The sequence below is a fragment of the Manis pentadactyla genome, chromosome 6 (assembly GCF_030020395.1).
Source record: "Manis pentadactyla isolate mManPen7 chromosome 6, mManPen7.hap1, whole genome shotgun sequence".
Classification (NCBI taxonomy): domain Eukaryota; kingdom Metazoa; phylum Chordata; class Mammalia; order Pholidota; family Manidae; genus Manis; species Manis pentadactyla.
Genome location: NC_080024.1, coordinates 64782842 through 64797821, shown reverse-complemented (window position 1 = coordinate 64797821; position 14980 = coordinate 64782842). Strand labels below are relative to the sequence as shown.

General features: G+C 39.1%; 2 protein-coding genes across 11 annotated transcripts in view; one reads left to right on the top strand and one right to left on the bottom strand.

Moving 5' to 3' along the window:
• Positions 1–7059, bottom strand: part of METTL8 (methyltransferase 8, tRNA N3-cytidine) — a 137154-nt gene extending 130095 nt beyond the window's left edge. For all 7 annotated transcript variants that reach the window (XR_008998267.1, XM_057503915.1, XM_057503916.1 and 4 more), the window contains exon 1: positions 6599–7059. The gene's annotated coding sequence lies outside the window, so the exon portion shown is untranslated. The remainder of the gene's footprint in view (positions 1–6598) is intronic.
• Positions 7060–7141: 82 nt separating this feature from the next.
• Positions 7142–14980, top strand: part of DCAF17 (DDB1 and CUL4 associated factor 17) — a 72973-nt gene continuing 65134 nt past the window's right edge. For 2 of the 4 annotated variants that reach the window (XM_057503914.1, XM_036917798.2), the window contains exons 1-2: positions 7142–7358; positions 7771–7874. In XM_057503914.1, coding sequence (XP_057359897.1) covers positions 7233–7358; positions 7771–7874 — 230 coding nt within the window. In that variant the 5' untranslated portion in view covers positions 7142–7232. Of the gene's footprint in view, positions 7417–7770; positions 7875–14980 lie in introns of all 4 variants that reach the window. The other 2 variants (XM_036917799.2, XM_036917800.2) reach the window with 2 other exon arrangements.

Below are 14980 nucleotides of genomic sequence, written 5' to 3'. Positions count from 1 at the left end.
GAGTTCCCATATATCTGACAGTTTCCCCATTCATTTTTCATTATTGATATATTTGTTATAATTAATAAGCCAATATTAATACATTATTATAAACATAAGTCCATACTTTATTCAGAGTTCCTTCATTTTTATCTAATGTCCTTTATGTTTTCCAGGATTCCAATCAGGGTACCATATTATATTTAGTCCTCAGGTCTCCTTAGGTTCCAAGAGTTTCTCAGACTTTGTATTTGAAGACCTTGACAATTTTGAAGAGTATTGATCAGGTATCTTGTAGAATGTCCCTCAATACATATTTATGAGACATTTTTCTAATTAGACTGGGGTTATTGGCTTTAGGGAGGAAAACCATACAGGTCAAGTGCCATTCTTACAACATCATATCACAAAGGTATACACAATGTGAACATGATTTATCACTGTTATGTTAACCTTGATTACTTGGATGAGGTCATGACTGACAGGTTTCTCCACTGTAAATTATCCCTCTACCCTTCCATATGGTATCCTTTGGAAGGAAGTCACTATGTGCAGCCCACACTTAAAGAGTGGGGAGTTATGCTCCACATCTTTAAGGACAGAGAACCTATATACATTATTTGGAATTCTTTTGCATGGGAGATTTCTCTTCCATTTATTTATTTATTTATTTATTCAATTATGTGTTTCTATCCATGTGTACTTATAGATATGTATTTTAAACTTTGGATCATGACCCAATACTATGTTATTTTGTTGCTCAAACTCTTCTTGCTTTGGCCATCAAGGGATCTTTCAGTTGGCTCCTATATCCTCTGACATACTCCCATCACTGTGTTTTGCTTTTGAGCACTTCTTTACTTTCTGTTACTACAAGATGTTGCAGGTTCATGTTGTATATTCCTTGACCCAGTCCTAGAATCAGTCATTTCTCCAGAGTATTCATTCCTTTCACTGGAGGATGGTCTGGGAACTGGTTGTGCTCCTTGCTACTAGACTGCTTCTAGGCCTTCTCAACTGACATAGCAATGAAATAAATGTGTATATACAGAACCATGTACAGACACATATCTTTATCTACAAATGTTTCTGTATGTACCCATCTGTATGAAATGGATCACTCTAGTCTTCTCCTCTTGCTTTTCTATAACCTCCCACTCCAACAGTAAGAAACCTAAATTCCATTATCCACCATCCAGTTATTGCTGACTTCTGATTCACATGTACAGTGGTCAGCATTGTTAACCCATATCTCTGTGGGAAACTTCATCAACTACAGTTCAGTGCTAGTGTACAGTTCCTATTTAGCATTTAGTCTTGCAGTCTCATTCTCAAAGTTATTTAGGTTAGCACCTTTTCCCTGGCCCCTTTCAGTGAGGTTGTTGCATACATTCATAACACAGATTTTTTTGTCACAGTTTGCTTCCCATTCTGGAGTCCCTACTTTACTACTAACTATTTAAAAAATTTTGTATACATTAAGGTTTACTGTTTGTGCTGTAAAGCATTATGGGTTTTAATAAATGCATAGTGTCATGTATCCACTATTACAGAATCATATGAAATTGTTACGTCTCCCTAAAACTCCTTTATGCAACCTAATCAACCCTCTCCCCTCCCTAAACTCCCTTTCTGTTACATTTTCCTAACAGACAATGCACTTGACATCATTGCTTCTCATCATTTCTCCTTATGACAGTGTGTTCACATTTCAATACTGAGTGTTTCCACTTAGCAGATGACTGAATGAAACTCAGAGAGTAAGTGGCTTGGTCAAGATCTCACTAAGTGGTGGTTCTGGCACTACAGTCTGTGCCTTTTGACTCCTGGTATGATGCTCTTTCCACTACAACAATGCTGCTTCCTTGCTTTCAGAGGGGAGAAGGATAGTTGTGCATAGAGACAGCAAGAAAAGGCAGAAATGGTGGTAAGTGATCATATCATACATTAATGGAAACCTTTACACTAAAAATATGAGAAAGTGGAATCTAGCTCTAGTAATTTGGTGAATCTGACACCCCCACAATCTTTCTGCTATAAAATGTTCCCAAATGCTGGATAAACATTTTAAAAAGTATCTTGTTAAATACATCACTGGGCCAACAAGAAAGAAAAATCCTGAGGCCAAAAGCTAGCAAAGATCCAGAAAGCTGAGTGAGAACTGAAGCCAGCAGTTGCCCAAATCTGACAGTGTATAAAAAACAAACACATCACAAAAAAACTTATCTAAATGAACTGAAATTTGGTTTAACAGTAAAAAATACATTTACAGAATTCACCACATTATCAGATTAAAGGAAAAAAAATATGATCACCTCAGCAGAACCAGAAAGTAGTTGATTAAATTCACTACTCATTCATGATTAAAAATCAGTTAACTAAGACTTTTAGCAAATGTGGAATGGAAGAGAATTTCTTCAAACTAATAAAAAGGGTAGCCACCACAAGTACATCAACGTAATAAAGGCCATATATGACAAACCCACAGCCAACATCATACTTAACAGCGAGAAGCTGAAAGCTTTTCCTCTAAGATTGGGAACAAGACAGGGATGCCAACATAGTACTGGAAGTCCTAGCCATGGCAATCAGACAAAACAAAGAAATACAAAGAATCCAGATTGGTAAAGAAGAAGGCAAACTGTCACTATTTGCAGACATGATATTGTACATAAAAAACCCCAAAGACTCCACTCCAAAACTACTAGAACTAATATCAGAATTCAGCAAAGTTGCAGGATACAAAATTAATACACAGAAATCTGTTGCTTTCCTATACACTACCAATGAACTAGTAGAAAGAGCAATCAGGAAAACAATTCCATTCACAATTGCAGAAAAAAGAATAAAATACCTAGGAATAAACCTAACCAAGGAAGTGAAAGATCTATACCCTGAAAACTACAAGATACTCTTAAGAGAAATTAGAGAGGACACTAACAAATGGAAACTCATCCCATGCTCTTGGCTAGGAAGAATTAATATTGTCAAAATGGCCATCCTGCCTAAAGCAATCTACAGATTCAATACAATCCCTATCAAAATACCAACAGCATTCTTCAATGAACTGAAACAAATAGTTTTAAAATTCATATGGAAGCACAAAAGACCCCGAATAGCCAAAGCAATTCTAAGAAGGAAGAATAAAGCAGGGGGGATGTTACTTCCCAACTTCAAGCTCTACTACAAAGCCACAGTAATCAAGACAATTTGGTACTGGCACAAGAACAGAGCCACAGACCAGTGGAACAGAAAAGAGAGTCCAGATATTAACCTAAACATATATGGTCAATTAATATATGATAAAGGAGCCATGGACATACAATGGGGAAATGACAGCCTCTTCAACAGCTGGTGTTGGCAAAACTGGACAGCTACATGTAAGAGAATGAAACTAGATCATTGTCCAACCCCATACCCAAAAGTAAATTCGAAATGGATCAAAGCCCTGAATGTAAGTCATGAAACCATAAAACTCTTAGAAAAAACATAGGCAAAAATCTCTTGGACATAAACATGAGCGACTTCTTCATGAACATATCTCCCAGGGCAAGGGAAACAGAGGCAAAAATGAACAAGTGGGACTATATCAAGCTGAAGAGCTTCTGTACAGCAAAGGACACCATCGATAGAACAAAAAGTCATCCTACAGAATGGGAGAATATATTCATAAATGACAGATCCGATAAAGGGTTGACATCCAAAATATATAAAGAGCTCACACACCTCAACAAACAAAAAGCAAATAATCCAATTAAAAAATGGGCAGAGGAGCTGAACAGACAGTTCTCCAAAGAAATTCAGATGGCCAACAGACACATGAAAAGATGCTCCACATCGCTAGTCATCAGAGAAATGCAAATGAAAACCACAATTAGATATCACCTCACACCAGTAAGGATCGCCACCATCCTAAAGACAAACAACAACAAATGTTGGCGAGGTTGTGGAGAAAGGGGAACCCTCCTACACTGCTGGTGGGAATGTAAATTAGCTCAACCATTGTGGAAAGCAATATGGAGGTTCCTCAAAAAACTAAAAACAGAAATACCATTTGACCCAGGAATTCCACTCCTTGGAATTTACCCTAAGATCGCAGCAGCCCAGTTTGAAAAAGATATATGTACCCCTATGTTTATCACAGCACTATTTACAATAGCCAAGAAATGGAAGCAACCTAAGTGTCTATCAGTAGCTGAATGGATAAAGATGTGGTACATATACACAATGGAGTATTATTCAGCCATAAGAGGAAAACAAATCCTACCATTTGCAACAACATGGATGGAGCTAGAGGGTATTATGCTCAGTGAAATAAGCCAGGTGGAGAAAGACAAGTACCAAATGATTTCACTCATCTGTGGAGTATAAGAACAAAGGAAAAAACTGAAGGAGCAAAACAGCAGCAGACTCACAGAACCCAAGAATGGACTAACATTTGCCAAGGGGAAAGGGACTGGGGAGGATGGTTGGGAAGGGAGGGATAAGGGGGGGAACAAAGAAAGGGGGCATTATGATTAGCATGTATAGTGTGTGTGTAGGGGCACGGGGAGGGCTGTACAGCACGGAGAGGACAAGCGGTGATTCTATGGCACCTTGCTATGCTGATGGACAGTGACTGTAATGGGGTATGTGGTGGGGACTTGGTGACGGGGGGAGTCTAGTAAACGTAATGTTTCTCATGTAATTGTAGATTAATGATAACAAAAAAAAAGGGTAGCCACCAAAAATCTACACTATCATCCTTAATGGTGAAATATTAGAGGAATTCCAATGATAAACATGAATAAGACTATGATGTAAACTTGACATACAACAGAGTCACCACTGCAGATGTGTGGAGAAATGAGGGACCCTTCAATAACTGGTTCTAGGGTTATTCAAGAATGTAGGGAGAAAAAATTAGGGATAATAAATTGGTGTTGGTTTAAGCTGCTGAATTTGTGGTAATCTGTTACACAATACAAAATATACACTCTTTTGACTACTGTCACAAGATTTCAGTTCACACACTTGTGTTCAGGTGTGCACAGGCAAACAAGTGGAGCCATTTGTCATTGCCATGGGCTAATGAGAGAAATGGAGACTATGTAAATGACGTTTGTCAAATTAAGGTCAAGTGAAATCATGACACTGAACAAAGAAAGTTTTTGCAGTGGTTTAAATAAAGAAAAGAGGTAAGTGCATTGAGTAATCTCTCAACACAAGGACAATACAGACAGGCCTTTCTGTAAGGATATCACGACATGGAGGACAGTGAACATTGACTCTTGGAGCATGTTAGATCCAGCAAAAACAGTCTCATTAGAAACAATGTATAAGTATTCATTTGAATTTATTTGTTTTATAGCTTTGCCTCATTTGACTTATAACTCTTTGGGACTTAACAGTTGTATAAAAGATGAAACATAAGGAGTCTATATATAGTTTTATATTTGCATATATTTAACATACTGAATATATTTTAAGCTAACAATAAAGAATCCTGGGTATCTATTTGGGTTTGAGAAATTCTGCTCTGGGTGGTTGGGAACCACTAAAAGATTTTAAAATAGGGAAAGGAGAGATTTGTGTTTTAGAAAAATCACTCCAGCAGCAGTATTAAGGTTTGGAATTAAAAATATTTAAGTAAGACAGAAAAAAGGCTACCTAATACAATAATGTGATAAAATGGTGAGGCCAGGGGTTATGTCCCCACAGGCCACAGAACAGATGGATAAAAGTTAGAATCAAAAGAACTTGGTTGTGTGAGGAAAAGAAGGGCAATCAGAATGTCCTTTGGGTGACTTGGTGGTGAGATAAAGACCACAGGAAGATAAACAGGTGGGGGTGAAAGGGAAGGAGAAAAAGAGAGATGATGGATTCAATTCAGAAATGATTTGAATTTCATTTCAGCCAAAGAAAATTTGTATTTTCTGGATCTCAGTTTTCTCAGTGACAGCTGCATTCATGAATTACCAAATTAACTATTACAGCACTCTCTAAAAATATACAAAGCACTCCACATTACCCTGCAAATAAGTCCTGAAAAATCAGCAAAAGCCCAGGCTGTGAAGAGTTTAAAAGATACGACAAATTTTTACTGAACATTTACACTGTGATCCAACGCACTCACCTAGTAATGCATTTTTTGCTCTCAGTCAGATGAGATCACTTCCCAGAGTTTGCATGACAAGCCCACGTGGGAGATGCAAAGATACCACCCTCAGGGGACTTAACAGCAAAGCAACGAGACACCGCTGGTGCTTGATTACGGAAAATGTGGTGCGGAGAGAACGTTGACCCTACAGGCAGAGCTGGTTAACAGTTATCCTATCTTAGTGCAGTAAGAATGTATCCATTTCATATTTTCTTCCCATTACGGAGAAATTAATAAAAAAAAAAAAAAGACGACAGGAAGGAAAATGCAGCACTTAAAGCAAAAACAGTTTGTGTTCCCGCAGGCCACAGAAGGGCGGCCCTCTGGGAAAAACTAATTCAACCCTAGTTTGGTGGGAATGACAGCATCCTCCACCACTGACTCATACAAAAGCAAAGTGTTTATAGACCCAAAATGTTTAGCCGTCAACCTCATCCACAATATCCAACGTGAGACTGGAGGGAAAGCCGTGGGGCGTACCTTTTGCACAGGACGCTGCTTTGGGAGATCACACTGGACACAGCACCCCTCTCGGCACCCCGCCAGCTCCCAGAGCAGAAGTCTGGGGCTGAAAGGCGCGGGGATCTCGCAGCAGCAAGAGGCAGACCCCCTAGCGCAGGGCGCTCACAGCGAACAGAGACCATGAGGTGGAAGCACAGCGCCTCCAGGGCTCCCGCGCGGGGGAGGAGCGACGAGCTGGGGCGGGGCCTGGTTGCGCCCTCGTGCCCGACGCCTGACGGGAAGTGTAGTTCTGGGAAAAGAAACAGTCTCTCTCAGATGGCGCTGGGAACTACATTTCCCGGTGAGGGACAGCCTCCAGCAGGCCTCGCCTTACGGGGACGTAGCATTGTCCTGTCCGCTGCCGGCTCCAGATCGCTAGGGGGCTTGAGGGGTCAGCCGGGTGGGCGTGGTCTTTCCCTCCCTCTCCGCGTTCGGCGGATCTCCCTGCTCCGATTTCCCTGGGCCCTCTGCCGTACGTCTCCCGTCCCGCTCCACGTGTTAGCTTTTCCGGTGCGCCTCAGAGAACCGGGGCCTGGAGGTTCGGAGGCAGAGGCCGCTGCTCAGCGCGAGAGTGCGGGGCGCTGCCCTCTTCGTACAGCAACCCCGCGCCGCCATGGGCCCGACGCAGAAGCCCAACGTGTGCCGCCGGCTGAGTCGCCGGGCTTTGGGCTGTTTCTCGCGCGACGCAGGCGTGGTGCAGAGGACGAACCTGGGCATCCTGCGGGCGCTGGTGTGCCAGGTGACGGCCCGCCGGCTGGGACCGCGACTAAGGGCAGAGCGCGACCGCAATCAATACTGTAACTATTGAGCTGCAGTTTTTACGCGTTACAGCCCTCTCTTAAGAAGATAACATGCGACGGGTAGTGGGATCCAGGCGCTGAACCTGGGGGATTTGTAAATAGTTATTAATAGGGAATCCGTATGTTTTTAGTTTTAAGCTGCTTATGTCTTCCTGCAAGCAATCTCTAGAAGTTAGTCATCCCGCTAAAACCCGAACGTCAGGGCAGAGTGAGGAAGAATTGAACATGCTGCATTTAAATAACGTATGTGAGATTACGTGGAAAACTGTAAAACCTGTCTTAACTTAAAATTTTGGTACACGATAGAGGCTCATGAGTTATTACCTAAACCGAAATTCTTGTGTCTTTCAGGAAAGTACTAAATTTAAGAATGTGTGGACAACTCATTCCAAGTCACCTATAGCCTATGAGAGAGGAAGAATATATTTTGACAATTATCGGTGCTGTGTTAGCAGGTATCTTTTGGTGAAAATTATTGCTGTAATCCGCCTCGCTGTTGATCTTAACTCTAATTTGTATGGAACCACATGCCTACATTAGTGTTTAGTGAAATAACAGAATGGAAAAATAGGTGCAAAATAACAGTAGGAGAGTAAAATGCATCATGTAGCTTAAAATTTTGCTAAATCTAAAGTTCCTGGCTTCATGTCCGTAAACGCTAATTTAAAACAATCTTACTTTATATAGTGCAGGCAAAATGATAGATGGCTGAGAGTATGATGAAGTATTCTATTCTTGAAAGATACCAAAGTCAAGGCAGCCATGTATCTAATAATTAGAGAAGAATTTCTGTTTCGTTTTGGAAGCACTTGCCTTTGTTTGCTGAGAAAATTTTCAAGTTTGCTTAAGTAGAGAATAGTATGTATACTATACCAACTATCTAAATTCAAAACAACCAAGATTTTGCCACATTTACTTATCTATGCCAATGTCCCCTTTTTGTTAACGTCTTTGTTAAGTAGTCTAAACCATATTTCAAACATGCCATACCTAAGTTTGCTTCTCTAAAATACATGGCATGTTCATTTTTTGCAAAAAGCTTTATTAAAAGAGCTTTATTCATATACCATACAATTCACCCATTTAAAGTGTATATACAGTTCAATTATTTTATTGAAATTAAGTCAATAAATTTAATGAGCAATTGGTGGCTCATATAGGCAATTACCACTACAGTTAGTTTTAGAATATTTTCATCACTTCAAAAACAAACTCCTTATACCCTTTAGCTATTATACTATTACCTCCATCACTCTCAGCCCTAAGCAAATGGTAATCTACTTTCTATCTTATGTTTCACCTATCCTGGACATTTCATAGAAATGGAATCACATAATATACACTCTTCTGTGACTGGCTCCTTAGTAGATTACAAGTTTATTATAAAAGGATGTAATTCAGGAGCAGCCAGATGAGAGAGAGAGACAGGGCAAGGTATGTGGAAAGAGGCACAGAGCTTTCATGCTCCCTGAGCATGTTCTTCTCCCTGACCACGTGGAGATGGGTTCACCAATCTGGGAGCTCTTCTCCTTTTCTAATAGATACATTTCCCAGTAAGTGTTGTTTTTACTGCATCTCACAAATGTCAATATATTTATTCGTTTTCATTTCGTTAAAAACATTTTTACATTTATCTTGAGACTTCTTTGACCCATGCATTAATTAGAAGTGTGTTTAATCTCCAAGTATTTGGGGATTTTCTATCTTTATTACTGATTTCTAATTAAATTCCCTTGTGGTCTGAGAGCATACTTTGTATTATTTCTAGTCCTTTAAATTTGTTAAGATGTGTTTATGACCCAGACTGTGGTCTATGTTGGTGAATGCTTCTTGTGAGCTTGAGAAGAGTCTGTATTCTGCTGTCATTGGATGAAGTATTCTATAGATGTCAGATCTAGTTGATTGATGCTACTGTTCAGTTCAGCTGTCTCCTTATTGACTTTCTGCTTGCTGGATCTATCTTTTACTGATTGAAATTTTTTTGAAATCTCTAACTATAATAGTGGGTTTGTTTTTTTCTCTTTGTGTTCTGTCAGTTTTTGTCTCATGTATTTTGATTCTCTTGTTAGATGCATACACATTGAGGATTTTTATGTCTTTGTGGAGAAGTGACTTCTTTATCATTATGTAATACCACTTTTTTTTTTTTTTAATTGAAGGGTAGTTAAAAACAGTATTGCATTACATTAGTTTCAGGTGTACAACACAGTGATTCAACATTTATATACATGATAATTCTAGGTACCAGGTATCACCATACCAAGTTGTTACAATATTTTGACTATATTCCTTATGCTATACATTACATCCCGGTTACTTATTTATTTTATAATTGGAAGTGTGTTTATATATATATATATATATATATATATATATATATATATATATATATTTTGTGAGGGCATCTCTCATATTTATTGATCAAATAGTTCTTAACCACAATAAATTTCTGTATAGGGGGGTCAATACTCAATGCACAATCATTAATCCACCCCAAGCCTAATTTTCGTCAGTCTCCAATCTTCTGATGCATAATGAACAAATTCTTACATGGAGTACAAATTCTTACATAGTGAATAAGTTACATGGTGAACAGTGCAAGGGCAGTCATCACAGAAGCTTTCGGTTTTGTTCATACATTATGAACTATACACAGTTCAAATATGAATATTCATTTGATTTTTAAACTTGATTTATATGTGGATACCACATTTCTCTATTATTATTATTTTTAATAAAATGCTGAAGTGGTAGGTAGATACGAGATAAAGGTAGAAAACAGAGTTTAGTGTTGTAAGAGAGCAAATGTAGATGATCAGGTGTGTGCCTGTAGACTATGTGTTAATCCGAGCTAGACGAGGGCAATAAACATCCATGTATGCAGAAGATTTCTCTCAGAACATGAGGGGGGATGTTCTAAGCCTCACCTCTGCTGCTCCCCATTTTCTCACCAGACAGCCCCCTGCGACTGTGCCTGTCTTAGGTTGTTCCTCCCTTGAGGAATCTTACCCGTCTCTGGCTAACCAGTCATCTTCCGGGGCCATACAGGGAAATGTAAAGTTGGTAAGAGAGAGAGAAGCCTTATTGTTTGAAATGGTTAGCTTTTTATTCCTTTGCATATTTATGCCCTGTAGCTTCTATGCCCAGCATTTGTCTTGAGGTATCTTTACCACTTGGAAGAATTATGATACTCGGTAAATTTGATATGAGGCACGAATTCTATTTAAGGGTTGTAATTAGGAAGGAAGAAGAAAAGCTATAGAAGTAGCAGGCGGAAGAAAACATGGGAAGATTGATTATTTCTTTGACATAACTTCTTGTAGAGTAACTTCAGCATGGATAGGTTTTAAACTACTAATTAAATTGTGCACACACATTAACATAATAGGAGTACAGTTATGTAACCAAAGCATACCTGTAATGACCAGCCATCTCCAGTGAAACCAAGAAAACCAGTTAGGCACCTTAGGCATTTGTGAAAACTTATCTATGATATGGTGGATATTGTCCGACTGAACTTAAACAGTCTGAGAGAATTCAGATAAACTAGAACAACCCATTCCTGGGGACTGTTCATATCCCATATGTTCTTTTAACGATAAATAGTCTGTGGTTGTAAGATTTTGGAGTGCTACAATTTGCACTTCTCCTAATTCTTGGTTGAGTTCCAACAGTATAGATCCAGTCCAATTTTTGTTTTACTGCATGCACAGGCCAGCTTAGATATCTCCTTCATCATTCCCATGGCAAGTCCAGGAACTGGTGGGATGAGTGCATCTACACCTGTGACAGTGCGTGGATCTTTGTTGGGAGTTTTTTTTTTTTTGCTGATCATCTTCTGTCATGAGTCTTCCCGAGAGTGCTGATGTTGGAAGTTCTTTTTCATATCATATCTTAGTTCATTTTCGGGGTAGCCAAATTAGGCTTTGATCCTCTGTATAAACACAAACAGACCCTTTGCCTACACTTTTATATGCCCTTTATATCATTGTGTAGAACTCATTAGAGGTCACCACATAGGAACTGCTTTTTTTTTTTTTTTTTTTTTTATCATTAATCTACACTTACATGACGAATACTTTGTTTACTAGGCTCTCCCCTATACCAGGTCCCCCCTATATACTCCTTTACAGTCACTGTCCATCAGCATAGCAAACTGTTGTAGAATCACTACTTGTCTTCTCTGTGTTGTACAGCCCTCCCCTTTCTCCCACCCCGCTATGGATGCTAATCTTAATACCCCTCTTTTTCTGCCCCCCCCTTATCCCTCTCTACCCACCCATCCTCCCCAGTCTCTTTCCCTTTGGTACCTGTTAGTCCATTCTTGAGTTCTGTGATTCTGCTGCTGTTTTGTTCCTTCAGTTTTTCCTTTGTTCTTATATTCCACAGATGAGTGAAATCATTTGGTATTTCTCTTTCTCTGCTTGGCTTGTTTCACTGAGCATAATACCCTCCAGCTCCATCCATGTTGCTGCAAATGGTTGGATTTGCCCTTTTCTTATGGCTGTGTAGTATTCCATTGTGTATATGTACCACACCTTCTTTATCCATTCATCTATCGATGGACATTTAGGTTGCTTCCAGTCCTTGGCTATTGTAAATAGTGCTGTGATAAACATAGGGGTACATTGGTCTTTCTCATACTTGATTGCTGCATTCTTAGGGTAAATTCCTAGGAGTGCAATTCCTGGGTCAAATGGTATGTCTGTTTTGAGCATTTTGATGTACCTCCATACTGCTTTCCACAATGGTTGAACAAGTTTACATTCCCACCAGCAGTGTAGGAGGGTTCCCCTTTCTCCACAGCCTCGCCAACATTTGTTGTTGTTTGTCTTTTGGATGGCAGCCATCCTTACTGGTGTGAGGTGATACCTCATTGTAGTTTTAATTTGCATTTCTCTGATAATTAGCGATGTGGAGCATCTTTTCATGTGTCTGTTGGCCATCTGTATTTCTTTTTTGGAGAACCGTCTGTTCAGTTCCTTTGCCCATTTTTTAATTGGGTTATTTGTTTTTTGTTTGTTGAGGCGTGTGAGCTCTTTATATATTCTGGACGTCAAGCCTTTATTGGATGTGTCATTTTCAAAGATATTCTCCCATACTGTAGGGTTCCTTTTTGTTCTATTGATGGTGTCTTTTGCTGTACAGAAGCTTTTCAGCTTAATATAGTCCCACTTGTTCATTTTTGCTGTTGTTTTCCTTGCCCGGGGAGATATGTTCAAGAAGAGGTCACTCATGTTTATGTCTAAGAGGTTTGTGCCTATGTTTTCTTCCAAGAGTTTAATGGTTTCGTGACTTACATTCAGGTCTTTGATGCATTTTGAGTTTACTTTTGTATATGGGGTTAGACAATGGTCCAGTTTCATTCTACATGTAGCTGTCCAGTTTTGCCAGCACCATCTGTTGAAGAGACTGTCATTTCGCCATTGTATGTCCATGGCTCCTTTATCAAATATTAATTGACCATATATGTCTGGGTTAATGTCTGGATTGTCTAGTCTGTTCCATTGGTCTGTGGCTCTGCTCTTGTGCCAGTACCAAATTGTCTTGATTACTACGGCTTTATAATAGAGCTTGAAGTTGGGGAGTGAGATCCCCCCTACTTTATTCTTTCTCAGGATTGCCTTGGCTATTCGGGGTCTTTGGTGGTTCCATATGAATTTTTGAATTATTTGTTCCAGTTCATTGAAGAATGTTGCTGGTAGTTTCATAGGGATTGCATCAAATCTGTATATTGCTTTGGGCAGGATGGCCATTTTGACGATATTAATTCTTCCTAGCCATGAGCATGGGATGAGTTTCCATCTGTTAGTGTCCCCTTTAATTTCTTTTAAGAGTGACTTGTAGTTTTCAGAGTATACGTCTTTCACTTCTTTGGTTAGGTTTATGCCTAGGTATTTTATTTTTTTTGATGCAATTGTGAATGGAGTTGTTTTCCTGATTTCTCTTTCTGTTGGTTCATTGTTAGTGTATAGGAAAGCCACAGATTTCTGTGTGTTGATTTTGTATCCTGCAACTTTGCTGTTTTCCGATATCAGTTCTAGTAGTTTTGGGGTGGAGTCTTTAGGGTTTTTTATGTACAGTATCATGTCATCTGCAAATAGTGACAGTTTAACTTCTTCTTTACCAATCTGGATTCCTTGTATTTTTTTGTTTTGTCTGATTGCCATGGCTAGGACCTCCAGTACTATGTTAAATAACAGTGGGGAGAGTGGGCATCCCTGTCTAGTTCCCGATCTCAGACGAAATGCTTTCAGCTTCTCGCTGTTCAATATAATGTTGGCTGTGGGTTTTTCATAGATGGCCCTTATTATGTTGAGGTACTTGCCCTCTATTCCCATTTTGCTGAGAGTTTTTATCATTAATGGATGTTGAACTTTGTCAAATGCTTTTTCAGCATCTATGGAGATGATCATGTGGTTTTTGTCTTTCTTTTTGTTGATGTGGTGTATGATATTGATGGACTTTCGAATGTTGTGCCATCCTTGCATCCCTGGGATGAATCCCACTTGGTCATGGTGTACGATGGTTTTGATGTATTTTTGAATTCGGTTTGCTAAAATTTTGTTGAGTATTTTTGCGTCTACGTTCATCAGGGATATTGGTCTGTAGTTTTCTTTTTTGGTGGTGTCTTTGCCTGGTTTTGGTATTAGGGTGATGTTAGCTTCATAGAATGAGTTTGGGAGTATCCCCTCCTCTTCTATTTCTTGGAAAACTTTAAGGAGAATCGGTATTATGTCTTCCCTGTATGTCTGATAAAATTCCGAGGTAAATCCATCTGGCCCGGGGGTTTTGTTCTTTGGTAGTTTTTTGATTACCGCTTCAATTTCGTTGCTGGTAATTGGTCTGTTTAGATTTTCTGTTTCTTTTTGGGTCAGTCTTGGAAGGTTGTATTTTTCTAGGAAGTTGTCCATTTCTCCTAGTTTTCCCAGCTTATTAGCATATAGGTTTTCATAGTAGTCTCTAATAATTCTTTGTATTTCTGCGGGGTCCGTCGTGATTTTTCCTTTCTCATTTCTGATACTGTTGATTTGTGTTGACTCTCTTTTCCTCTTAATAAGTCTGGCTGGAGGCTTATCTATTTTGTTTATTTTCTCGAAGAACCAGCTCTTGGTTTCATTGATTTTTGCTATTGTTTTATTCTTCTCAATTTTATTTATTTCTTCTCTGATCTTTATTATGTCCCTCCTTCTGCTGACCTTAGGCCTCATTTGTTCTTCTTTTTCCAATTTCGATAGTTGTGACATTAGACCATTCATTTGGGATTGCTCTTCCTTTTTAAATATGCTTGGATTGCTCTATACTTTCCTCTTAAGACTGCTTTTGCTGTGTCCCACAGAAGTTGGCGCTTAATGTTTTTGTCATTTGTTTCCATATATTGCTGGATCTCCATTTTGATTTGGTCATTGATCCATTGATTATTTAGGAGTGTGTTGTTTAGCCTCCATGTGTTTGTGAGCCTTTTTGCTTTCTTTGAACAGTTTATTTCTAGTTTAATGCCTTTGTGATCTGAAAAGTTGGTTGGTAGGGTTTCAATCTTTTGGAATTTACGGAGGCTCTT